Source organism: Salmo trutta, chromosome 32 (genome assembly GCF_901001165.1).
Source record: "Salmo trutta chromosome 32, fSalTru1.1, whole genome shotgun sequence".
Taxonomy (NCBI): Eukaryota; Metazoa; Chordata; class Actinopteri; order Salmoniformes; family Salmonidae; genus Salmo; species Salmo trutta.
The window spans coordinates 9,930,822-9,957,958 of record NC_042988.1 but is presented as its reverse complement, the minus strand read 5'-3'; the positions used below and the strand labels follow the sequence as shown (position 1 = coordinate 9,957,958).

At 42.7% G+C, this 27,137-nt stretch overlaps 3 protein-coding genes across 5 annotated transcripts in view; 1 reads left to right on the top strand and 2 right to left on the bottom strand.

The window, feature by feature from the left end:
* The first annotated feature begins 559 nt into the window (after window positions 1-559).
* Window positions 560-8,963, top strand: LOC115171023 (nuclear receptor subfamily 1 group D member 1-like). The gene is made up of 7 exons (XM_029727474.1): window positions 560-985; window positions 4,578-4,856; window positions 4,986-5,219; window positions 5,342-5,991; window positions 6,113-6,298; window positions 6,440-6,650; window positions 7,972-8,963. Exons 1-7 carry the CDS (start codon window positions 946-948, stop codon window positions 8,166-8,168), a joined length of 1,797 nt encoding a protein of 598 aa, XP_029583334.1. The 5' UTR covers window positions 560-945; the 3' UTR covers window positions 8,169-8,963.
* A 3,315-nt stretch (window positions 8,964-12,278) lies between these two features.
* On the bottom strand, window positions 12,279-17,294 carry LOC115171022 (uncharacterized). Its single transcript, XM_029727473.1, has 9 exons — window positions 17,227-17,294; window positions 16,890-16,986; window positions 16,628-16,751; window positions 16,325-16,482; window positions 15,982-16,124; window positions 15,495-15,669; window positions 14,915-15,054; window positions 14,113-14,275; window positions 12,279-13,815 (listed from the first exon to the last, which is right to left on the bottom strand). Exons 1-9 carry the CDS (start codon window positions 17,247-17,249, stop codon window positions 13,750-13,752), a joined length of 1,089 nt encoding a protein of 362 aa, XP_029583333.1. The 5' UTR covers window positions 17,250-17,294; the 3' UTR covers window positions 12,279-13,749.
* A 3,957-nt stretch (window positions 17,295-21,251) lies between these two features.
* LOC115171021 (insulin-like growth factor 2 mRNA-binding protein 1) overlaps window positions 21,252-27,137 on the bottom strand; it is a 61,281-nt gene continuing 55,395 nt past the window's right edge. For all 3 annotated transcript variants that reach the window (XM_029727469.1, XM_029727471.1, XM_029727470.1), the window contains exon 15: window positions 21,252-27,126. In XM_029727469.1, coding sequence (XP_029583329.1) covers window positions 26,962-27,126 — 165 coding nt within the window. In that variant the 3' untranslated portion in view covers window positions 21,252-26,961. The remainder of the gene's footprint in view (window positions 27,127-27,137) is intronic.

The following is a 27,137-nucleotide window of genomic DNA, read 5'->3' as shown; positions in this document are numbered from 1 at the left end:
ACAGTTTTATTTTTTTATTCTATACCACCATCACCCCATTCCCATCGCTTGCAAATGCTGCCAGAAAAGCTGAATAAAAGCTAATCGTTGTTCTTGATCATATTACGATGTTTGAAATGCAATGTTCCTGCTTCACAATAGGTTGCATTATTCTTTTCATTGTATCAAGTGAATGTCAGTGGTCACGTCCACATTCCCACCAGACATGAAAAGGGGAGCCCTTTGTGAGCCAGTATATAATGACACGTCCAATTAGATCCAAATTAGACACCATTTGAATGATGGATGGAACATGTGCCATGGCTTTGCGCATTTGGTTATAATAAATATTGTGCATATGTCTGCCCTATCCCTTCTAGTTAAAAATGGTAGCGTTAAAATATTATTTCCCCACATTTTTCGTAGCCATTTTGGTAGGAGTTACCATCTCCATGTGCGCAGGGGTTTTAAAAGAAAAGCTGATGTGTTCGGAGAAAAAGTGTGTCACTGGGACACGAGGCACTCCCCGGGGGTCACATGGTCCCGTTTTCAGCCCCGTGCGAGCAGGCATGCAGTGCGTCCTCGTTCCTTTCCTAGGGATGAGGGAGACTGAGAAAAACCAGACCGACTTGGGAACTGCGGTCAGACCTACACGGATAGAGCCAGTGACAGCATAGACGCTTTTCGTAATTGTTTTCGCAGGCAGTGCTCACAGAGAAGTGATTCACATTACGCGGGAACTTGCTCGATAGCAGATGCATCATTTGGTAGTTTATTAACCTTGGTTATAAGTATTATAATGAGTATTCGAACTCAAATAGAGATTTTATTATAAAGAGGAACACAATGACATCGTAACAAAGAGGACCTTATTTTTTGCCAATAACCTAACCAGAAGGGAAATTATCCTTTCCTAAACTGTTTTCTATTTTCACCGATATCTATTTGAATGTTTTGGAGGTCAGGATGGCAACAACAGCAATGGACACAAATAACAACAATACAGGTACATATTCAGGATTATTTTGTTGTGCGTGTGTAATGGGGTTATGTGTTTTACGCATATTGTTTTGGCTACCTGGCTTGTTGGCAGTCTGTTGAAGCTCTTTACATTTAGTTGTTTATCAGTCCGTAATGCGTAAATCAATGATTAGTTGTATTGTATTGATGTACACCTGTCGATTAAGTAGAGACACTTTTGTATATGGAACTTACGAGGCTGATGGAATCATCCTTGTGATGCAACACTGGATGGGGGAAAGTTCAATGGGCCTCTGTACAGTTCTCCTCATGCCAAATCTCAGTCCATGACAGATGAGGCTTGAAGTAGGCCTATTCCTCATAGTGTTTATTTGGAATTCACTGATGATTGTGTGTTATCATTACTGTAGCCTATATATTGTACCCCAACTGTTCTTCATAATTGTCATTGTCAAGATCGATTTACTGGCCTCAGTAAAAGCAAAATTAAGAAATGTTGTATTGTGGAGTTTAATAGCCTATAAGTTATCTGTACATTTCCTTAAAGAAATATTTAAAGTGCTAAACATTGTTTGATGGTGTACGTGTGGTAGGTAGAACATCATGGGTTGAGACACGGTGGACTAAAATTGTTCGGGGGGAAGTAGGTCATGTCAGGTGGACTGACATCCCTTTGATGCAGACATCCGCGCATGTTTTTGTCCAATTCACATGGCCCGCCAAGCTAGCCATGTGCGTTTTGTTTTCATTCACCGTTCTCCACCAATCTCCGTTGGTATAGAGAGCAAGCTCATTGCATAATTTCTCGTCAGAGTCCCATGGGTGACGTAGTCTTGGATGCCATGTGTGCACTGCTATTGGATAGCTGGCGGGTGTACTTATTGCGATTCGATCAGGGCATCGTTCAGTCACGTGTTAGATTGAAACGTGGGACACGGACGTTTATGTAAGGCATCATAACTTATTGTTGCTGACATAATTACACAGGCATAACCAAATACTTGCAGGGTGATTGGGACATTACTTTTCGATATCTAAGATGTCCAAAATAATGGGTTTAACTTTATTATATTATTATTAGGGCAAGGCGATAGTAGGTCTAATAAAGCATTTATAGGTTAAGCCATTTGAATATAGGTTCAGAGAAAATACCTTTTCAATACATACAATTATATTGTACAGCTACAACATAGCGAAGTGAAAACGTAGATAGATGCCAAGCTTTTCAGTTATATTCAGCAAGTATGTTGTAAATGATATTAGATTATCTAAGGAGTATATTGTGGGAATTGACTGTCTATTAGGTACCATGGATAGCGCCAGGCGGGAGGGGAACGTGTATTGCACAGCCAGTCAGTTTGCCAGTCTTTTTTTTTAAACATTTTTTTTTAGGTTGCCAGTCTCGTTGAATAACCTGCTGGAGTCGCGCACGTTGAGTAAGGGCGTGACTGGAATGTATTCCAGCCAGCCTAAACTAGTGCTGCTCCTCGAGCAACACAAGTCTGCAGTCCAATCTGTTTTCATTCCATGGCTCTCCCATGCATAGCTTTCGATGTACTATTACATTACTTTCAAATACCTCACTCTGAATGTATGTTTACTCACTAAGACGAATTCAATATTCAGAGCTATATCTATTGATGTGTTTTCTTCATTTCACGTCGACTTTACAAGTGTTGGTTTAACATGGCAAGTTAATTGATTTTTTTGATTTTGATACAAAAGCAATCTTAACTTCCACTCACTGATTGGTTATTGTGGGTAATACATTATTTGGGGATAGAAAGTCAGGAGGTGGAAGACAGAGCAAAGGGAGTGAAAACATGCAGTGGAGAGAGAGTACTATAGCACCAGGCAGGACAAGGAAGTGCACGTGTTGTGGTGACACCTGACCCAGTGACCCTACAAGACCTTATGTTCCATTCCACAGTGAATTATGTTTCTCCTCCAGGGCTGCCTGGCTGGCTGGATTCTGAGATTGGAATATCTCAAAAAGAACAGAACAGACAAACATTCCCTCACTGTTTGTTCAATCAGGAAATTGGAATCCATCCAGTTTTAAATGCCAAGCTCACAGAACAGAAGTATAGAGTTTGGTTTTGTTAAGCACAAAACAATGATCCCATCCTTCAATAGGCCCCACCCAAACATACAGTAGGTGGGCAGCTTGCCATCAATGCAGGGAAATTAAATCATAAAGATGGTTTAAGGGCATCATCAATTAAAGCCTCAACAACACAATACAATGTCCTGCAAATGACTCCTTAAAACAACACATTATCTCCTCACAAAAACACATCATCTCCTAACAACAACACATTATCTCCTAACAACAACACATTATCTCCTAACAACAACACAATACAGTTGATCTGGTATTAGAGCACAGGTTAATTGGAGTCAACAGGAAGTGCAGAAAGTCTTGGGCACATGCTTTGTAGGTTCGGGTTTCGGCAGGAACGCTGTGTGTGGCAAAGGGCGGGGCACACCATTTGGCATTTAAAAAGCGATTAGCCATTCCCGGTAGCCTTGTGCATGGCACCCCCCGGCGACCGGGCACGAGTTGGTGTGTGGGTGGCCAGCTGTGGTGAAACATGATCCTTGGACGGAACTTGTGAGAATTAGCCTTCACTGTGGGAGAAACTGAGACCGCTGGATTAGAACAAGCAGGAGGGAGAAAGAGAATGAAAGTGAGAGAGGGAGAAGGAGAAGAGAAACAGAGTATGAGCAAGAAAGAGTACAGAGGGCAGGGGGTGTGGAGAGAGAATAACAAGAGTTTCAAGGAGAGTTGGAGAGAAAGGGAAGCAAATAAAAGCAAGTCAAAGTTGTCAGGAGAGTTCCAACAAAGAGAGAGAGAGAGCGCAAGAGTATCTAAATCCACTCGTGTGGGTGGCTATGTCTGGCCAATGAGACTGCACAACAGCAATAGTACTGTCTGTGCTATTGGGCAGCATCCCAAAAGAACGTGCCCAAAAGAACGTGCTCATTCTCCATGCTGCAATAGCTTCTTCCGTAATGTCAAGAATGTTCTGTAGGTGATGCTTGCTCATGTGTTACAACCCATACAGGACAATCTTTCCCTTATGGCTTCCTATAAAATGTACTCTGGTCAAGGCCTCTGTTTTGGAAAGAGTGGTGACCACCTCTGAACTAGAAAAATAAACGGAAAGCCAGTCAGGGCAGCCTTTCCTGACAACATTTCCTGGAAAGCAGTGTTTTTTTCCCAGCCACTTGTCTTCTTGGACTCTCCGCAGTCACTCTGTTGCTATGGTTATCATAACATTGCCACGGTTTCCTTGCATAATTGTCCTGGGTAGCTAAGGGAACATTTGGAATGTACAGAATGATACAAAGTTGCAGCCGCCCCCTCGTTTTTTTGTCAATGACCATGAATGGGCGCAATATCAATCTTAACCAGTGGGCGTCCTCTCTCTAACCCTCTTCCTCTTCACCTCCTCTGTTTTAGTTTCCATCACTCCTCACTGTCAGTTGACTGATGTCCAATGGTTAGAGTGTCAAAGAACAGAGCACTAAATGTGACAAATTCAATTCTCACTGTTTTTAAACCACGCATCCATTCTAACAAGTAGTCCTCCCGCTCTTTCTTTTGTCGCCAGGGGGCGTAATCTCCTACATCGGCTCCAGTGGCTGCTCACCTAACCGCACCAGCCCGGTGTCTATGTACAGCGAGAACTCCTTCGGAGCCTCCTTCCCTCCCTCCCCCAATGGCTCCCAGGGCTTCTCCAATGCCTACTCCGGCAGTGGCAGCTCCAGCTCCTCCAATGGTGATGATGGCAACTCCTCTTCCGGCTCCGGAGGGTCCCCAAGGCCTAGGGGTCGTAATGACAGCAGCATTTCTCGCTGCTCCCCCAGCAAGTCCGTGGCAAGCCTTACCAGTGAGTAGACCCCCATACCAGATCCCCAATACTTTATATGAATCCAGATTGTGCACCCCTATCTGTCACTGCTGGAAGTACAGCTGCTGGAATTACAGCTTTAAGTGCTTCTCTTTATGTTTGTAACAGAACTGAATGGGATGGTGCTGCTGTGTAAAGTGTGTGGAGACGTCGCCTCAGGCTTCCACTATGGGGTTCATGCCTGTGAGGGCTGCAAGGGATTCTTCCGACGCAGTATCCAGCAGAACATCCAGTACAAAAAGTGCCTGAAGAACGAGACCTGCACCATCGTGAGGATTAACCGCAACCGCTGCCAGCAGTGCCGCTTCAAAAAGTGTCTGTCCGTGGGCATGTCCCGCGATGGTAAGTACAGCTTCACATGCTAAAACATGACACATGTAGCCACAAAAAAGGTTTAATAGTTCTAATACACTCTCATCCCTGTCAGGACTGTTGACTCCACATGTCTCTTTCTCTCTCCCCAGCTGTTCGCTTTGGCAGAATACCTAAACGTGAGAAGCAGCGCATGCTGGCAGAGATGCAGAGCACCATGAACAGCATGAACAACATGCAAAACGAGTTCCAGCTGGCCAGCCTGACTCACAACTCTCCCCCTTCTCCCACTTCCTCTTCTCCCTGCCCGGGTCTGACTGTGACACCCCAGCCTCAGGCGCTGCCTTTTGCCCCTTCCCCCTCTCCTCCAGTACAAGCCCCTGCTTCCCCTCTGCCCCCACCATTCAACCAAAGCCCGCCACTGTTGGCCAGCTCTCCACCCCTATGCCCCAGCCCTGGGGTGGACTGCACCATAACCGCCATTGCCCGGGCACACCGTGAGACCTTTGTTTACGCCCACAACAAGCTGGGCGATTCCGCGAGACTGCATAACGGAGAGGTGGACAACTGGGGCTCCAACTACTGTCCTGCTGGCTACCACCAGAACAACACAATCTACCACCACAACAACAACTTGGCCCTCCAGAACCATGGCTTCCAAGCCATGTCTGACAGACATCACCAGAACAACGGCAAGCAGTTCCACAACAGCAACCTGTTTGGGAGCCACCAAAGCATTGAGACTTGCAGCGTCCCCCAGGGCCAGAACTTCCCATGGAAAAACCACAAGGACATTGTGCTGGTGAGTCACTGAACAGAACAGCAACATAGAAAAGATCTTGATGTCAAAGATTGTCAATAACAGTGGCAGGTAGTCATAGCATATAGGAAAATGCTGATTACGGTTCTCCTCGGTCCTCCAGGCATGTCCAATGAACATGTACCCCCAAGCCGAACCCAACAAGACCCCCCAGGAGATCTGGGAGGACTTCTCACTCAGCTTCACGCCGGCTGTGCGTGAGGTGGTGGAGTTCGCAAAGCACATTCCAGGGTTCAGTGCACTCTCCGAGAACGACCAAGTCACCCTGCTCAAGGCCGGCACCTTTGAGGTAGGCATCCATGAAATGTGTGCAAACACAGATATGCAAAGAAACTTCATACAGTGATAAACAAAAATACTCACAGCTGTACTGTATTGAGAAGATAAAATAACTCACCACCCACTCACTTTTCCCTTGCTTCTGTTACAGGTCTTGATGGTGCGCTTTGCCTCCCTCTTCAATGTGAAGGAGCAGACTGTCACCTTCATCTCGGGTACCACCTACAGCCTGGAGGCCCTGAAGGGCATGGGCATGGGAGGCTTGCTAGACACCATGTTTGAATTCAGCGAGAAGCTCAAATCCCTGGAGCTCACGGCCGAGGAGCTGGGTCTCTTCACCGCTGTAGTGCTAGTGTCTGCAGGTAAGAACAATGAGAAGCCTTATTAATTACTTTAACAACCTATCTAAGCAGTCAGAGCTCAAGTACTGTACTTCTCCTGCCAGTAAATCACCATGACCAATGTTCCCTCTAAGCTCCCACGGGACTGCCGCGCAGAAGAAATAACAGCCCGCGCTGAGAAGCGTGAGAATGAACTTCACTCAACTTTCTAGAGTTTTCCCCCTTAGTTAACACTATCAACGTTTCCATTTACTGTGGGAATTGTGATGGAATCAAAGCAATATTAGCCATTATAAATGCAACATACCGAAACTAAACGAACTATGCAAGACTTAGTGTGCAAAATTAACAATGCAAGAGATTTTGTTGTAGGCAGAACGCATCGGAGTAGGATTCTATTGCAATGACATGCACAACTCAGCCCATACTCTACACAGACTGGTGTGGCATAACCAATCAGAGCTGCAGTAGGCCTATATGCAAATAGACCATTGCCATATATGGATCTGTGCCATTCACTTTGAACTGGACTGTGTTTAAAGCATGAGCGGTCATGAGTAGATGCGCTTGTTTTGGGGTCAAAGCAAGAGCTGCATGCAGCCACGTGTGTACATTTGTTCATATCCTTTGATAGTTAAGGAGTTATTAGCCCAGTTATAGATCATATGTAGTCAGCAATGGGGGAGGGATTGCTTCCTACAAGAGCACAAACCGTGTACATTTCTAGACATCTTTAAAGAGGGAGTTGGATAAATAACTTTTTTTGTCTTAAAGGAGCAGTGTTTTATTTTGAGAGAGTTTTAAATAAGCTAAGTAGCCTATAGGCAGTAGCATCATTTGTCTGATTCTCTGTAATATTTTGTAAAGTGGTTTCATCAAACAACACAACAACATTTTCAGTCAAGCAATGCATGTAGGCCTACATTGAACATCACACATTGGCTGCTACTTTAGGCTGAATGATAGAACAGCCATTTCCATGTTAAAATGTTATGGAATGCATTTTTTCCATTGTTTTTGATGGGAGGCCATTCTCGTAGGCCTACATTATGATCAAATACCCACAGTAGCCTACTTGACCACTGTCTGACACTGTTACTTTAAGCGGATACAGCCTCAGTGTTCCCAGTAAATGCGAGCTGGAAGTTGCACAGAATTTTCACAATGTTGAACTTTGCGCTCAGCAGACCTGAAATCCGCTCAGCGACGAAAAAAATGATGGGGAACATTGACGATGACACTTGAAACTTCAAAAATCACTCACTATTATGGGATAGTAATGGTCTGTACTAAAGTGTAAAGTAGTCTAACGGTGCTCTCTTTCTTCTCTGTCCTCTTTCAGATCGCTCAGGCATCGAGAACCTAAACTCCGTGGAGCTGCTTCAGGAGTCTCTGATCAAAGCGCTGCGTGCCCTGGTCAGCAAGAGCAACCCCTGCGACGCCTCTCGCTTCACCAAGCTGCTGCTCAAGATGCCCGACCTGCGCACACTCAACAACGTGCACTCAGAGAAGCTGCTGTCCTTCCGCATCGACGTATAAGACTGTCACCACTGATGACAAGAAAAGCCATCTGGACTCGTCGCCCATCTCCACCTCACAGACAGTGGTGGTTGGGCGGCTAAGGTGCGGGGCAAGTTTGGGGAGGTGACAGGGGATCTGATTCCGCCTGCTCGCTTGCTCCCTTCAGGGACACCCGCCTCCGAGTTGACTGATGTGCGCATCAGCCAATGACATGGCTGAAAGACAGTGACTGACAACTGATAGGGGTAAGGCCAATAGACCCATGGAGATTAGGGAGACAAAGCCCACTACATCAATTATTTTTGGAGGTTGGGGTGGTCGCAGCTCAAAACTGCCCAGAACAAGTGCCCCCTCTACACCAGCTGGTCTGAGGGGGCCAGAGACCATTTGTTGGTTGAGCCAAACCAAAAGAAGCAATTGGGCTTTACTACCCCACATGTCCAGCTAGGCCTGGTTCCTTCCAAGAGTCTGCTAGATGCATTTTAAAACCATCTGCTCTGTTTTATCATGACTGTAAATAATTTGTAAAATATGTGCAGTGTTGTAAACTTTATTCATACTCCAAACTGAGTTTGTACAAATTTGTAAATATCTAGCTACAAACATCAATAAGCTTAACTTGAAATGTTTGAAAAATGTGTATAATATATATTTTTTTTTGTTAAGATGAAATTCTCTAGTACTCATAGTTATAAATGTGTGGGTACAAATGTATAAAATACAAATTGAGTGTATGCGTACAAAAAATAATATCCAGAACTGTATTTCAAAAATGTTTTATGTAATGAAGACATTATACAAAAAAAGACTGACTTGAATTCCTTTGTGTGATCTTTTTCTGTAGTACCGATCTTGTTGTTCTACATCTGTCTGGGACTGGGTTGGAGAGACCGGGCTCACTTAGCTTTTAGAGGTCTGTGCTATGTAAGCCACAGGTCACCCTGAGGATGCTGACACAACACTAAAGTGGGAATAACAGTTCATACTGACCAATGACCAAGGCTGCACATTTGCTTGGATTCGGTCTTAGTTATAGAATACATTTCAAATTTGAGTAACCCAGTCCACTTTGGACCTTGTGATGAACTTATTTGAAAAGGACATACTGACTCATTTTTTTATTTTACCTTTATTTAACCAGATAGGCCAGTTGAGAACAAGTTCTTATTTACAACTGCGACCTGGCCAAGATAAAGCAGTAGCCTCTTCAATAGTAACAGATTATTGCTGTACCTCAAGGTCTTGTCTATAATTCTTTCATAGAACACACTACAAGCAGGTGTAAATCTTCCCCATTTATAAAACCACTCAAAACATTTCTCATGTTCCTGTTTTGTTTCCGCATCCCATCATGACCACAACCACAAAGTACTGTATATGTTCTGAATTGTAGCCAATAGTCAAATATACTGTAGCTAACCAAAATGCAGAATTGGTGAGCGCTATCTGCAAAGTAATTGTTACCAAGTAAGGGTATGACACTAGTGCTCGGATGAAAAACATACCGAATGTAAGACAATGATTTGGTTTGCAAAAGTCAATGAGCTACAGTTCTGCAGACAAATCGTAGGTTAGAAACTGGATTATGTAATAATTATGTATGTGTAGGAACATTTCCATGGACACAAGGTTCTCATTAATGAGAGCAATTTGTAATATACTGTATATACAGCGCATTTGGAAAGTATTCAGACCCCTTGACTTTTTCCACATTTTTGTTACAGCCTTAGTCGAAAATTTATAAAATCGTTTTTTCCCCTCAACCTACACACAATACCCCAATGACAAAGCAAAAACAGGTTGAGATTTTTAGCAATTTTTTAAATTTATTTTTAAACCTGGAAATATCACATTTACATAAGTATTCAGACCCTTTAATCAGTACTTTCTTGAAGCACCTTTGGCAGCGATTACAGCCTCTTTGGTATGTTGCTACAAGCTTGGCACACCTGTATTTGGGGAGATTCTCCCATTCTTCTCTGAAGATCCTATCAATCTCTGTCATGTTGGATGGTGAGCATCGCTGCACAGCTATTTTCAGGTCTCTCCAGAGATTTTTGATCAGGTTCAAGTCCGGGCTCTGGCTGGGTCTCAAGGACATTGAGACTTGTCCCGAAGCCACTCCTGCGTTGTCTTGGCTGTGTGCTTACATTGTTGTCCTGTTGGAAAGTGAACATTCACCCTAGTCTGAGGTCCTGAGTGCTCTGGAGCAGGTTTCCATCAAGGATCTCTGAACTTTGCTCTGTTCATCTTTCCCTCGATCCTGACTAGTCTCCCAGTCCCTGCAGCTGAAAAATATCCTCACAGCATGATGCTGCCGCCACGCTTCACCGTAGGGATGGTGGCAGGTTTCCTCCAGACATGACGCTTGGCCTTCAGGCCAAAGAGTTCAATCTTGGTATCATCAGACCAGAGAATCATTTTTCCATGGTCAGAGTCCTTTGAGGGCCTTTAGGAAAACTCCAAGTGGGCTGTCGTGTGCCTTGTACTGAGGATTGGCTTCCGTTTGGCCACTCTACCATAAAGACCTCATTGGTGGAGTGCTGCAGAGATGGTTGCCCTTCTGAAAGGTTCTCCCATCTCCACAGAGGAACTCCGGAGCCCTGTCAGAGTGACCATCGGGTTCTTGGACACCTCCCTGACCAAGCCCCTTCTCCCCCGATTGCTCAGTTTGACCGGGCAGCCAGCTCTAGGAAGAGTCTTTGTGGTTCCAAATTTCTTCCATTTAAGAATGATGTAGGCCACTGTGTTCTTTGGGACCTTCAATGCTGCAGACATTTTTCGGTACCCTTCCCCAGATCTGTGCTTTGACACAATCCTGTCTCGGAGCTCAAAGGACAAATCCTTCAACCTCATGGCTTGGTTTTTGCTCTGACATGCACTGTCAACTGTGGGACCTTATATAGACAGGTTTGTGCCTTTCCAAATCATGTCAAATCAATTGAATTTACCACAGGTGGACTTCAATCAAGTTGTAGAAACATCTCAAGGATGATCAATGGAAACAGGATGCACCTGAGCTCAATTTTGAGTCTCATAGCAAAGGGTCTGAATACTAATGTAAGCAAGGTATCTTTTATTTTTAATACATTTGAGAAAATGTCTTAAGACCTGTTTTTGCTTTGTCATTAAGGGGTATTGTGTAGATTGATTAAGAACATGTTTGTTTATCCATTTTAGAATACGGCTGTTTCATAACAATTTGGAAAAAGTTAAGGGGTCTGAATACACTGTTAAACACCTCTACAACATAAACAAGTAATTGTCTGTTTAAAACTGCCCTACGGAAAGCTAGGGAGCTCCCAGTCACTAGACACGGTTATTACTGGGGACAAAAACAAAGTACGACTGATGCTGATTGGTGAGACTACTGTATCACATTGAAGACAGAAAAACATGATCCCTTTCACTTGCGTCCACAGTGGAGTGGAATCTGATCTATGAAGAGGATTATCAAACCACCCAACCCCAAAGTGAGGCGAGGAGAATGTAACCTAATAACTGCAGAAGCTGCTGCCACATGGATCAGAAGTGGGTCAAACCGTTCACATAACCAACTTTTCACAGCTCAGACATTGGCTCCGCCTGCTGCATCCCAGGGAGCCAATTGAAAGTCAGCAGGTGAGGAATGATTAGCGAAGCATGAAGGGTAACTGACAGTATGAAAAACGAGAGGGAGAGCAGGCTCTCAAGTCAAAGTGCCAAGTAGCTCAGACAAACCACCAAAGGGCATGTCTTTTCAAGAATATGAGAGCAGGTTGTCAACAGCTTGTACGTTAAGTTACAAAGTTAGGTGGAAATAAATAACATTGCTTGTGGAAGCCATTGAAGACCCATCTCAGATCTCAGGCCATTTCTCTTCAGGCTTTTTCACAGCTTTCAGGGTTGACTTTGTACAGAGCCGTAGGCTCCGTCTGTCAACCCATAGATGATCTAACCACATGACGTCAGCCTACGGGGAGCAAAATAATTCAGAGTGTACATAGTTACTACTCTAGTAGTTATAGGGGTGCTGATGACTAAAAGAGCCTGAACTCTGATAGAGAAATAAAAGTTTCACTCTTCACAACGTGGTTTATTTACTTTTCACCTTTTCTTTAAGTCTAAATATGAAGAAAAACAAAAAAGTTTTCACCGAAATGGTATGTTATTTATTTACATGTGAGTCGTAATATCATTACAACCATACATAGACAAGACAACAGATACAGCTAGAAGACAAAACAGAGTAACATTAGATAGAGTCATGAGATATTTACTAGGGATGTGCAGCTCTCCCTTCATGAATGATTCGATACGCATCTAGATACATGGGCTCTGATATGATACAGGAACGATATGTTTTAGTCTTAAATGATTCGGTGCAATTCTGTTTGATTAGAGGAATGAATCGATGCGATTCGGCTCTATATTGTATTTTTTGTTGTTGCATGAACACATTCATTTTCCATTTTAAAAGAATATCTGCTAATGATTAGAGCTCAGGAGCTGGGCCTATCTGAGCTGGATCTGTCTGAGATTACTTCTATGAGCTGAGAGTCCCTCAATGATATAGGCACATGAGCTGAGCCATAGGGCAGACTGAGCATCTACCACCCCACTATCATCAGATTAGAGGTGAGGGCAATTTATGCTTTTTGTCCATCCACTTTTTAAAAATGTTTTATCTGCAATCACCATCACCCACTCATTAACTTGTCATTTTTGCAGATAAAACATGTTGAGCTTGTACTATGTCAATATTTCTTTACAAATTAGCATGGCATTTAATATAACGCAGCGTTGGATTTTAACCGTCTCAAAAGCAAATGTTTTAGAACGTTTGGAATTTTATGGAGAGCTTTAGCTAAAATGATTGAGGTTCTTTATGAAATTACCCCATTCATGTATAAATGACCAAATACACTGACTGTTTAAAGAAAAACTACCCAAACTATTTATTATGGTGACCTGAACAATCTAAAAATCGGAATGATTGAAAACCCCAATCAGCAGTTCGATGCGAGTTTTGTCCAATCCGGTAGACTACACAACTCCAGTAAAAAAACAATTATACAGCGCATTTGGTAACAATGACCCAGCAAATTACAATAGTTGTCACTCAACTAACAAACCCTATGATATGACATTGTGAAAGCCATTTTCAAAGCATCTGAATGCTGAAGGCCTATTAGAACATGGATAGGCCTACCTCTAGTTGGCGCACGCAGCTGTCTCTACCTGCACTGTGCTCACAATTATCTGACAGTCAAATGCAGTTACACGCATAAAAGTTCAATAGCCTACTGAACTGAAGGAGGACGCATCAACTCAGTCACAACACAGAAGAGGTATTTTTGGAATAAAACAATGAGTGAAAAACATCAGTGAAATGGCGATTGTAACGTTTGAATCAGTTCTGATCGACGCACGCTTAATGTGGATTGGTTTGGGCTCCTGCAGAACCATGCACAAGTATCTTCAAACATTTGAACCAGGACCGATGCATATCAGTAAATTGTTACATTCCTAATATTTACATATTAGAGAGGCAAGGGCGCCATTTAGTGACCATGGAGAGAAACAGCCACTTCCTCCGTGTAGACCAGAGAGAGGATGGTCAGACGTACGGACTGGAGGAGAGGAACTCCAGCCACTCTGTCAGAGATGGGGTCTTCTGGGGAGGCTGCAAATTCAAACAACATGTCTCACATTGTAACGGAATGCACAAATCAATATCACTTACATGGTTATTTGTAGCTGTGGATTTCAAATATTAAGGGGATCTCCAAACAAATACTGACCCCAGAGGGTAAATAATAACTGCAAGAACCAAATAATTCATGTTTAAGGGTAGATAATAACTTGAAGGGCAAGGGCAGTGCTCCATCTTCGCAAAAAAGGTGTTTGCTAATACCATTTCAATGGGACTCAAATGGGCCTCAATACATCAATAAACAGGTCATGGCGATGAATGTTTTACCTGTAGGACAGCGTTGTCGACCAGTTCTCCATCCCTGCGTACAGAGATGAGTGTAGCTGTGCCTCTGGAGGGGTAGCCCTCCTCTACCCCCAGGTTACACACACTAGAGGCAGTCTTCAGGAACACCAGCAGTCTCTGGCCTGGACGCCAGTCTATAGCAAACCTACACACAGGAGAAATACTCTCCATGTCAAACACAGGTGTTTAAGAATGAAAACGTCATCATGTGTCATTGTGTTTGGAATATGAAAATGTCCACAGATACGAATAAACTCAGACTAATTCTTGCTTAGAAGTGTTGAAGTATAAGCAATATTATGAACGTAAAGTGTTCCAGTGTGATTGAGAATGCATGAGAAAGGTACTCAATATTTGCCGGCAACTCCTACTCACCTTCAGTAGAACTGAGTAGTTCAGAATACTGAAGATATTCTGTCGGGGGTCATTAAAAACAATCGTTGATGGGTTCGTAGCTGAGCAAGTTATGGTTGTTTAGTGCTACTCCACGTTTTAGTTTGCAGAAATTGCTCCGTTTGAGTGTGTTGATCTGATCAACTGTATACAACTGTTTTACATTGCTTTTTGTAAGTGTGTGTGTCTCAATGATCCCTCACCAAGAGAAGAGGCAGTGGGATAGTCAGACGGCTGCTTTTAATGCTTCAGATCATGTGGTAAGGCCATTCAAACAGCAACAGGATTCAGTCTCAGAAAGAAACATCACTCCACTTTATCATTGAACATCAAGGGTCTCGCTTCAATCATCACTGACTGATCTTTGTAGGCACTGTGTGTGTGTGTGTACCTGGAATGCAGGGCCTGGATCTCAGCCAGCATCTCTCCCTGGCTGGTGTAGCACTGCATGACCTCCAGCAAGGCAGCACTGAGATGAGAAAGGCAACCCTTCATTGACACCTCTAACAGCCCTGCAGTACCCTGATACACCTAGAGGGAGGGAGAGAGGGACAAAGTGGGGGTTGTGACTAATGGTGGCAAAAAAATGTTATTTTCTCAATAGGTGCCAAAAACAGAGAAATAAATGTAGACATATCTTACTTGGCTAAATCTAACAATGATTCCCATCTAGGACACAAGGGATGCAAATGGGCTCAGGGGGAGCTAAGGAGAAGAGGTGTAGGAACTAGGATAGAACCGGACCAGGAGCTTTGGAAAATATGTGTAAGGACCAGAAACCGAACCAGGAGTGTATTCATTTGTCACACGCCGTAGCAAAATGTTTTGCAACGGAAACCGATTACCCGAAACTGAAAACGTTTTGCAACTAAAACAAGAGTTTGTATTGGATAAATTCAGGACGGTCCCTCTCCATTTTGTTTGGTTCCTAATGAACAGCACCCAGGTCGGAGGTCAGCTGTGTTGTTTACCTGGAGGTGGAAGTGGTCATCAGGGCTCCAAGTGACAGTCAGTCTGAGGGGCTCCAGCTGGCCAGAGGAGGACCCACAGGAGCGGGGCCTCAGTTCCACACACAGCTCTGAGGACCCCACCGACAGCAGCCTACACTGCATCACCCCCTGTGTCTCCTCCACATAGCCCTGCAGGCTGGGGACAGGAGACAGAGGTGAGTATGGACTGGAGCAGGGCAGTCAGGTGCCCACCCTCGTTTGGAATTACCAAGGGACTAGGTTAGGGGTTCTGGGTTGATTTTAGAATGGGAAAAACCTACATTTTTGTCTTTCTCACATTCATTATGAAATGGGACATTGAATGAGAGCTCTAATACCGGAGTGAACAATATGGAAGTGTGGTAGCTCAAGACTAAAGTCAGGGCAAATTAGTGGAGGTGGGAGAGTACAAATAGGACACGTCTCTGCAAGGATGTATGATTGGTGGATAGAGCTGCTTGTCACTCACGCGTCTCTCAGGTGCTGCCAGTCAGCCGAGCGGTCCAGTGTGGCGTCTGTCTCCATCCTTAGCTGGGCCAGCTGCCCCTCACACACACGCAAGGCATTGTAGGCCGTCTGGAGAGACTCCCCCATCTGCAGGCTGAGATCTTTCTAGGGGAGAGATGTGGAAAGACATTACATATCCAAAACATGGCACAGGACTGATACAAAGTAACCATACGAAAGACCATGTCCATCGAAAGTCTGCAAATTGTGAGAGGACCATTGCTCTCTTTTTTTAAAACGTGGAAAGTCACCGTACAGGCTAAAGTGTGTGTGTCCGTGAGTGTGCATCATGAGTGCGTGTATACCTTATTTTCTAGTGCTGTGACCAGGTTTGTCAGTCTGTCCCGTTTGTGGTGCAGTTTGTCCATCCTGTCCTGTAAGGTGCTAATGAGTGCCTCCACCTCCTGGACTCCCTCTTTATATTCACTCTTCAGGACCTTCCAGCGGCTGTGAGCCTCGTTGCCTGTACACAGAAAACCAGTCATTTACAAAAGTGATAGGCCTGACCCCTCGGAGTACTATTAAGTGGTACTAAGAGGCCATGGAAGTAAGGATATCTTGAGTGGCATTATCACCGATTATGTGTTGGATGTGTATCTGTGTGTTACCGGGGACAGGGGGGCAGGGTTCATTTAACAGCTCGTCAGTTGTCTCCAGTCTCTCCAGAAGCTGCATCATGTCATCAAGCACAAACAACTGTCTGCCCAAAATCTTCTGTTTGCTACGACTCTCCTGAACAACACAGATAGTACTTATAAATGTAATTAATGCAATGCATATATTTTTCTTGGACCATCTCCAACATTTTGACGAGTTTTTTGGCCAAGCATTTCAGAGTGTCTAAAGTAGGTGAGGTGTTAACCTACTCACAGTTAGGTAGGGCACCATCAACTCCGCTTCCCCACCCTCCTGACGCTCTGCCCCATCGTACAAATCCAAATGTACATGGTCGCATCTTTCAAGCAACCTGAAAACGATGGATCAGAGTCAAACTAAGAAAAGCTAGTTAACGTTAGCAGCTAGCTGGCTTGTCTCGCCACTCACATCATATTGACAGTTATTTTTAGGGATTTATAATTAACTAGGCTAGTATAAGAAGCCCTTGAATCGCGATTCATAATTTGACGAAAGGCATGATATTACGGAATAGGGTTGAAATACATCGCATACGATTATTCAATTTGATAAAAATGCTTAGGGAACTTACGCTTGAGCAGCCTCAGTAGCCATTTTGGGTTTCAAAATTCAGCGCCCGCTGTACAACGTGGAATGTGATTGGATAGATTATTGTCCAATTAGGTTGAAAGTAGGACGTGCGTCATGAAAAAGGGAGCGGCTTCTTTCATAGCCATAAAAGGCAACATTTATAAGAAAATCTATGTAAAGGCATAGAAATGGTCTGCTTTTTCATTTTCCTAGATTTTTTCAACTCTATTTATTAGCAGCACAGGCTCCTGACTAGCGAACTCAACAGTACTTTAGACATAAATATACGCAACAGTGCTGGTCTTAAACAGGTATGATTAGTGACATTTCAATCAGGACACTACCAAGCTAGCACATTTGGTTCCTTGGAAGTTGTGGGAATGTAAGTGTTTGGTTTCACATTGGTTCTGGGAACGAAGTCATACGTTTCCTGACCGGTAAAACTGAAAGGTTTTAAACGTTCTGAGAACAGAAGTGAACATTTAGCTTGTTCTGAGAACATTCATATTTAGGTTGCAGGCGGGTTCTTACAATGTTTTTCTATGGTTTTCTGAAAGTTTTCCTGGGAGGTTTTATTAAAGTTCTGAGGCTGGAAATGATAGGTTATTTGGAGGTTTTAGAACAACTTCCTTAACTTTCACTGAATGTTTTAATAAGACTTTTAATAACACTGCTAGCTCAGTTTGGGTTAACTGTTTTGAACTCCAAGCACAGATATGACACATGGAAATTATTTTGCTTAGGCATTAATCATGCAAAAAAAATGTTTTTAAATTGAGGCTCAAACCTATGATCTTCTGTTCTCTATCCATGGAATTAGTCCACAGCACCACCAGGATGGAGCTAGCATGGTATGTGTATTTTAACAGACCCCATTTAAAAGGAAACAAGAACTCATTAAGATCAGGTGTCGCCAATTAGTGTGCTCGGCTAACACACCTGAACACACTTAACAAGACAGAGGATAGAGAGTTTTGTTGGAGCTGAGAACAGAATGTACATGTTTTTAAATAAAATTCTTAGAATATTCTTTGGACTTTACTGTTTTCTTGTGGTTTTTATGAAACGTTTTCTTTAAATAGAACCATGAGTAAACGTGCAGAAAAAGTAATGCTGAAGTACTGAAATTCCCACTTAAGAAACATATGGTTCTCAGAATGTAATGTGCTAGCCGGGTATCTTGTGCCTATAAAATTATGGGAAGGTTGTATGCAAAATTACCATAGAACAACCATGCTCTAAGAAACATATGGTTCTCAGAACGTTATGTGCCACCTGGGTATTCTTTTTAATAAGAGGGGGGTACTGCTAAATTCATAGACTGTAAAAAATAATAATAATAATACATTTATAGGACCTTGACCTAGCCAAGTGTGTACTCAATAATAATTATATCAATGTGTCAGAGGAACACATTGCCTCAGAAAGTAAAGCATTTTGATAAACTCCTGCTGGGAGTATATAGGCTTAAATAAGGATATTTGTTAATGCCAGTGTCTTAGGTTGCTTCTAAGTTATTCCAGGAAAGTTCAATAGCCATAGAGTTCCTAGACTCTTCATCGATATCTTTGATTGGAATTCCAAACTCTAGATCGAGACATCTGATGTGACATGATACATAGTGCTCCACCAATGCTCCTTACAGGACACATCACTGCACTCTATACTCCTCTGTAAACTGGTCATCTCTGTATACCTGTCGCAAGTCCCACTGGTTGATGCTTATTTATAAAACCCTCTTAGGCCTCACTCCCCCCTATCTGAGATACAGTTGAAGTCGGAAGTTTACATACACCTTAGCCAACTACATTTAAACTCAGTTTTTCACAATTCCTGACATTTAATCCTAGTAAGAATTCCCTGTCTTACGTCAGTTAGGATCACCACTTTATTTTAAAGAATGTGAAATGTCAGAATAATAGTAGAGAATGATTTCTTTCAGCTTTTATTTCTTTCATCACATTCCCAGTGGGTCAGAAGTTTACATACACTCAATTAGTATTTGGTAGCATTGAATTTAAATTGTTTAACTTGGGTCAAACGTTTCGGGTAGCCTTCCACAAGCTTCCCACAATAAGTTGGGTGAATTTTGGCCATTCTGCCTGACAGAGCTGGTGTAACTGAGTCAGGTTTGTAGGCCTCCTTGCTCGCACACACTTTTTCAGTTCTGCCCACAAATATTCTATGGGATTGAGGTCAGGGCTTTGTGATGGCCACTCCAATACCTTGACTCTGTTGTCCTTAAACCATTTTTCCACAACTTTGGAAGTATGCTTGGGGTCATTGTCCATTTGGAAGACCCATTTTTGACCAAGCTTTAACTTCCTGACTGATGTCTTGAGATGTTGCTTCAATATATCCACATAGCTTTCCCCTTCCTCATGATGCCATCTATTTTGTGATGTGCACCAGTCCCTCCTGCAGCAAAGCACCCCCATAACATGAGGTTGCCACCCCCGTGCTTCACGGTTGAGATGGTGTTCTTCGGCTTGCAAGCTTCCCCCTTTTTCCTCCAAACATAACGATGGTCATTATGGCCAAACAGTTCTATTTTTGTTTCATAAGACCAGAGGACATTTCTCTAAAAAGTACGATCTTTGTCCCCATGTGCAGTTGCAAACCGTAGTCTGGCTTTTTTATGGCGGTTTTGGAGCAGTAGCTTCTTCTTTGCTGAGTGGCCTTTCAAGTTATGTCGATATAGGACTCGTTTTGTTGTGGATATAGGTACTTTTGTACTGGTTTCCTCCAGCATCTACACAATGTCCTTTGCTGTTGTTCTGGGATTGATTTGCACTTTTTGCACCAAAGTACGTTCATCTCTAGGAGATGGAAGGCGTCTCCTTCCTGAGCGGTGGTGTTTATACTTGCATACTATTGTTTGTACAGATGAACGTGGTACCTTCAGGCATTTGGAAATTGCTCCCAGGGATGAACCAGACTTGTGGAGGTCTCCAATTTTTTTTCCGAGGTCTTGGCTGATTTCTTTTGATTTTCCCATGATGTCAAGCAAAGAGGCACTAAGTTTGAAGGTAGGCTTTGAAATACATCCACAATAGGCTAATTGACATCATTTGAGTCAATCAGAAGCTTCTGAACATTTTCTGGAATTTTCCAAGCTGTTTAAAGGCACAGCCAACTTAGTGTATGTAAACTTTTGACCCACTGGAATTGTGACACAGTGAATTATAAGTGAAATAATCTGTCTGTTGGAAAAATGTCCTAACCGACTTGACAAAACTATAGTTTGTTAACAAGAAATTTGTGGAGTGGTTGAAAAACAAGTTTTAATGACTCCAACCTAAGTGTATGTAAACTTCCGACTTCAAATGTATCTACTGCAGCACTCATCCTCCACATACAACACCAGTTCTGCCAGTCACATTCTGTTAAAGGTCCCCAAAGCACACACAGTTGCAGCTAGCGACTGGAACGAGCTGTAACACTTAAACTTGACAGTTTTATCTCAATCTCTTCATTCAAAGACTCAATCATGGACAATCTTACTGACAGTTGTGGTGGCTTTGTGTGATGTATTGTTGTCTCTACCTTCTTGCCCTTTGTGCTGTTCTCTGTGCCCAGTAATGTTTGTACCATGTTTTGTGCAGCTACCATGTTGTTATATTGTTTTGCTACCATGTTGTGTTGTCATGTGTTGCTGCCTTACTATGTTGTTGTCATAGGTCTCTCTTTATGTAGTGTTGTGTTGTCTCTCTTGTTGTGATGTGTGTTTTGTCCTATATTTATATTGTATTTCTTTTTTATTTTTAAACCAAGGCCCCTGTCCCCGCAGGAGGCCTTTTTGTAGGCCGTCATTGTAAATTAGAATTTGTTCTTAACTGACTTGCCTAGTGAAATAAAGTTTAAATAAAAAAAATGGTGTTCCACTTATAGAAATATGAGTTAATCTAGTTCTGTGGTTAAATCTGAATTTTTCTGTAAAGACCACAGTGGGGGAAGAAGGCAGTGGTGGGTACTGTGTAGAGAAAAAAGACAACACAGAAAACACACAAGACAGAAGCGGGTTCCGGTTTTCTCATCTTTTAATAACACATTCATATCTATGCTCTGTTTTGTTAACAAGGAGTTTAAAAACAAGTCTTGATGAGAACTAAAGAAATCAGGCGGGCAGAAGTTGAAAGGCCAAGGCCCCAGAGGTGGAGAAGGGCTGGCAGCAGAGTAGAGCCTGATAGATGGGCCTCTCTCTCTCTCCATGTCCTCCTCCTCCAGCTCCTCTGGAGACTGACCAGCTAAACAGGTCCTTTCTTTTCAAATTAATCATTCAAAATAAAAAATAAAAATCTAATCGTTTAGACATCATGCTGCTCTGAAAAGGTTTTACTGAGTGTTATTATGTTGCAGTTCACAGAGAGAGAATCCTAATGCATCCAAACACAAGAAATACAATCCTATGTCATTTGAAAAAGCAATCAGAAAAGAAATCAAACAAAAAAAGAGAAAGAATTTTGAGGCTAAAAACGTACATCTAATGAAGAACAAAAATGCAATTGGATAATTAAATCTTGTTTTTTGAGAAAAAAAAAACTTAAGTTCAATGTTTCCATTTCATAATCCTTTCAAAATAGCTTCTAACAACAGAGAAAACAAAATCATCTTTGGAAGAAAAGTTTTTATTTTCCTTTTAATAGACTATGAACTACAGTATATGGAGATGCAGCTACCCAGTTATTTATTGATTTACTTAATTTTTATATGAGCATTTTCAAATGTTAAACTTTTGTGTCCTTTTTTAATTTGACCTTTTACCAATTTTTTCCTAAGAGGTAGATCAACAAAAAAATTACATGGTTACAGGTATCATTCCCCTTGATTCAGGAAGTGAAAACAAAGGGAGAGATGGAAGAGGGGCAGAGTTGGAGGAGCACTGTGGGAGGAGGAGGAGGGTGGGACACTGGGCCTCAGGACCCCAAGGTGAGGGCCTATGGGGGAGCTGGTTATCTGAAGGGGTCAGTAGAGAAATGTGGAACAGGCACAGAGTGTGGTGTATCTAATGAGGGATAGAAGCAATTTCAGGGCCCTCGGGTTCTCATTCAAGAGAGACCGAACAACCCTGCTCCACCAAAAGAGCCACAAGGGTTTAGTTTCCCATGTATTCACTTTGTTCCAATCCTCAGTGCCTCCTTATCACTCAAACCAACATGTCCAAGGCCTACTAGAGGATGCCCATAATAGACCCAGTCACTCCCCACACATAGTCCTCTCCCTCCCTGCTCCTGCACCCCACTTCACCCTCTGTGTTTATTGTAATTTTTACAGTCCCAACTCAAAGCTGTAGAGGTAAAATTAAAATAAAAAATAAATTAAAGTGAATGAAAGAAAATACTGTAACATGCACTGTTTGCTCTTGTCTGGTTGATAAAAACAATCTTATGGCTAAGTCTTGAGGTAGCGTTCCCAGTTATGTGTGAGGTTTGTCTCATCTTTGTAGCACACATCTATGATGTCTCGTTTAAGTGAAGAGTCTACTAATGAGGAAAAAAACATTGTGGTGTGCATCTTTGTTTCAATAATCATAGCCGTCATTACGAAAGCTTGAATCTGTCGTCAATATGCTAAGCTACAAGCTTTGATGGGAAGTTTCAAAATAGTTTTGTCATATTGTTGTGGGTTTGTTTTATAAGTGGATAATCAACAGTCCACATGCCAAATGTTGACCATGAATATAGCTTGTCAACATATCACTGAAATTGCATAAAAAAGGACTTCGGTTTAGACATTTAGAGAATTTTGTTTGTGGACACAATAGTGAGCCATTCGCTTTGCCACAGACAACGAGCATGGATTTCATGTTATAGTGCTTCAAAGTGTGAGGGCTGAAGAGTAAGCCACTCAGTGAACAGACCAGGTGTCATCCATTTACAGATAAAACCAAATTCTTATTTTTTCTCTTTTTGAGTACTAAAACTTGTTTGGCACTGTTATTACTTGCATCATGTAATGCGTTACATGTTAGTATTTTGTCTTTATTTAGTAGCTGTTTATGAGATCTGTGCATTAAAAAACATGATCAGAAAAAAAAGGTAATCAACTATTTTTCCAAACTAAAGCAACGGAAACAAATTGAAAAAAAGTATATGTAATAAAACTAGAAACATCTGAACAGAAGTGAGAAAACGAACACAATCGAGGCCAGCGTAAGAGAGGGTGGAGGACTCCGTAGTTCCCCTCATCTCCCGAAAATGAAATGATTTTTTAAAAAGGTTCTCCTAGTCCTGTGGAGTACAGAAAAGTACAAATAAAATCCTGATAGTAAGAGAGTGTGAGTAGAATGATCTTAAACCAGGGTGGTGAGATAGTGAAAGAAGACTAGAGGGGAGGGGGTTACGTGTGTGTGATGTTAAGTCCACTTTGACTGGACTATATGGGGTATAGTTGCATTTCCAGTGACCTAACATAAAAAGGCAATTCTTGTACATCAAACAAGGGTATGCTATTTGTCTGTCAGTCTCTGACATAGTAGATAATAGTCCCTCGCCCGCTTTCCACAAAAGATTGGCCCATCTCCTGTCAATCTTCTACACCTCCCTTACTAAATTGCATCAAGTTTAAAAAAGTCCTGGAGGTTCTCGGTCATTTCAATATTTAGTTGTTTACATTATTCAATTAGTGTAACAGTATTTAACCAGATGTCATGTCCAAATAAAGCTTGCTGTATACAAAAAAAAATGGCTGCAGTCTGAATAATCCAAAATAGTGTGTCTTGGTGTTTGTGAACAGAGCTCTATGGGTCGGAAAGAGACGGAAACTTCTGAGGAGCATTTACCCCACATGATGATGGAGTCATATGCTCATTGCCAAGGAGACCTCTAAACATGTCAAGTCAGCTCTTGCCATGGCGAAACAAGAAGTTGCCGTCTCTTGAAAAAAAAAATGGAAGCATAAACAGTAGAATAGACTTTCACCTGTCGATGGTGAGAAAGTATGTTTCAAAGCCGCTGGCCAGTCTACTGGATGTGGTTAGTGAATAGCTCAGACTGTGGAAATGATGCTATCTGGCAGTGTCAATCAGTGACCTGGCACGTTTTATTCTTCGACTTTTCCATCATTTCTCATCATTTCACCCCCATAGTTATTTCAAAAATACAAAAGTCTGGTGATCGGTTTCCTTTTACATCTTATGAACAGGTTGAATCTATTTATTTTATGCATTCTTTTCAATTTCCTTGCTTTCTGCTCCCATTTTTAAAAGGTTTTTGAACACCCCTCTGTCTGTTGAAAGACAAACCGAGTCCATAGGTTCTCTTTCTACTTTTTTCTGCTTTTTTTACACCCCACCACTTCCCCCGCAAAAAAATGTAACACTTAAAACCAATAAACTAAAAAATCACTAACACACCCAAGCCCACGCACGATCACACTCACAGATCTGTGAGTGTGGGCAGGGCTGAGGCTTATTGGTCAGTGCACAGAGCTAATAAATATTCACATTCAGTGTTTTCAGAGCAAGGGGACAGATTGAACGCCCTTCAGTCTTCCATCAACATTTCTCTGGCACAGCACTAAAGATGGACTGCAACATGTAAGTAAACATTCTGCGCATTAAGATGATGTCATCATGAAACAGACAAGAGGGCCTCGGATACACAGTGGTCAAAGTCATATCATGGGAATTCTGCCTCAAAAACCTATCCTGTCATGCTGTCAGTATTCTAGTTCAGCAGTATAACAAATTATAGCTTGTATGACAAACATATATAATCATAAATAACCTTTTGACCATGTCAAAAACATAATTACCGGGACCTAATCATAACCCACACCCATGGTGTGGTATGGACCAACATGTGCCCAGAGACCCTCTTGACTAACAGCGCCATTCCCCATTGGCCAATACTCTGATTTTAAAGACCGAATGCTCCAATCATACTTCAGAAGAGCCAGAGGCTGCCCCCAAAGCAGGCATGACAACACATGACATGGTCCTCTATCACCTTGCCATTGTTGGCTAATTTCACTTTCTCTTCTGGGGCATCACCTCTGGGTCATTCTGATTTTCAAAATAAAAGTCACACAAAAAAACAGAAAAAAATAACCAAAGCAACAAGACAAAACCTAAAAAATGTATTTATTTTTTCTTAAAAAAATAAAAAATATTCAGGACTATCAGCTTTATATAAAACACCAGCAAGCAAAAAAAAAAAAAGTTAGGAATACTGAGGTAACAATACCCTGAGGTAGGTTTTTATTTTTAATTTCATTTTATCTAATCTTTTCTAGTAACGGTGAGAGCGCCCCATGCTTCTACCCCTCCTTCATTAGGTGGGGTCTGGAAGCGTCACCAGCAGGCCTTCAGCGGAGGGGGGAGAGAGAGAGAGGAAGCCATCCCCACTATCTGTTATTACCTTTCCATCTAAAGGCAAGGACTGTGGATCAACTCACCTGACCCATGCAGTCGTGGTCCTCAAAGACTGCTGTGTGTACTGTTTTTGATTCCATCTAGTCTCCTAACTTGTTTGTGACCTCAGTACGTGTGGGCCCAATCCTGCTTGGTATCAAATTAAACAATGGATTTCATTTTTGACGTTTTCGTAGATCCAATAAAACGAAATCCAGAACACACAGGGGGTTCCAAAGAACCGGTTTGGGTCTAGATTGGGTCTGAGCATGAAAAAGGCAATGAGCAAAATCAAATAAGACCTCTTGCCTGTCAGTCATTGCAGGACTGCTACACAGTATTTCTCCTTGCCCTCAATTCATTCTCCCGAGGGACTTGGGTTAACTCACATATCATATATATATAATATATATAAAATATGCCGTTTAGGCGTGGGCCGCTCGCCAGCGAGCATGGCTAGCTAGTTTACGGTCGTTCTCGTCCGCGTCTCGGAGCTAAGCCTCTGCAATAGAACTGCAGGACTAGCCGCGGCCTCCACGCACTTACTGATCTCTCACTGCTCCGACCACCAGACGCCTATCGGGACCTCAGGAACAAACAGTGTCTCGGAAACGAGGCAAACCTGAGTCTCGAGGCGACCCCAAAAGGCAAGGCGATTGAGCGCAGCATTTCATTACATTTCATGAAGATTCTATTTACAACCTCATATTTTCTTTTTTTCTTCTTAGATTTCTACGAAGGAGTCAAAGAGCAGTGTTAACAACTGCGGCCCCTCTGCTGAACTTCCATTGGCTGACGAAGGGTCACCTAATCCATGACCCCGCCCCCACTGCAATGGCTTCCCCGCCCCCTCTCCCGGCTCCCGATCACTGCATTCTATTAATAATACCTCTGAATAAACATTTCTATACATATATCTTTATCTTTAAAAAAACCACCCTTAAAATATAGGACTGGCTGGAGATGGTTAAGAGCTCAGTATGGGTTTAGTATCAAGTAGGCTGGCCTATCCAAGTGCGATCAGGGAAAGTAGCCGCTCTCCATATGAGGAGAACCAAATGACCCCCATTGGTGTGAGAGAGAAAGACCCTCTCTGAAACACACAAGGACGCCTCTACCTACCACCTCCTCCAAACAACTCACCATTCCCAGTCAGTCGCTCTGGCCTGGCATCTGGTCTCTGTTTTCTCTAAGTTTACTTTTCCTCTCTTTTTTTCCTCTCTAAACTTTGTCCTCTCTCAGGTGTTTCCTCTCTCTGACTCAGTTTGACTCGCATCTCTCCTGTCTATCGCTGGGTCCGTGTGTCGCTCTCTTTTATACGTCCGTTCATCTATCCTCCGTTCGTTTTTCTGTCTGTCTGTCCGGTAAGGTCCCTCTGCCCCGTCACTTTCTCTGGGGCCGGGGCTCCTGTGCCAGTCCCTGGGAGGGCCCCATCTCAGACAAGACCTGTGGGTGTGGCCCCTGGCGCTCCCCCTGGCGCTCCCCCATGCCTCCCTTCTGCTGCTGCCTGACCTGCGTAAGAATGTCCCTGATCTTCCTTTGGGCCAACTGCAGGAGAC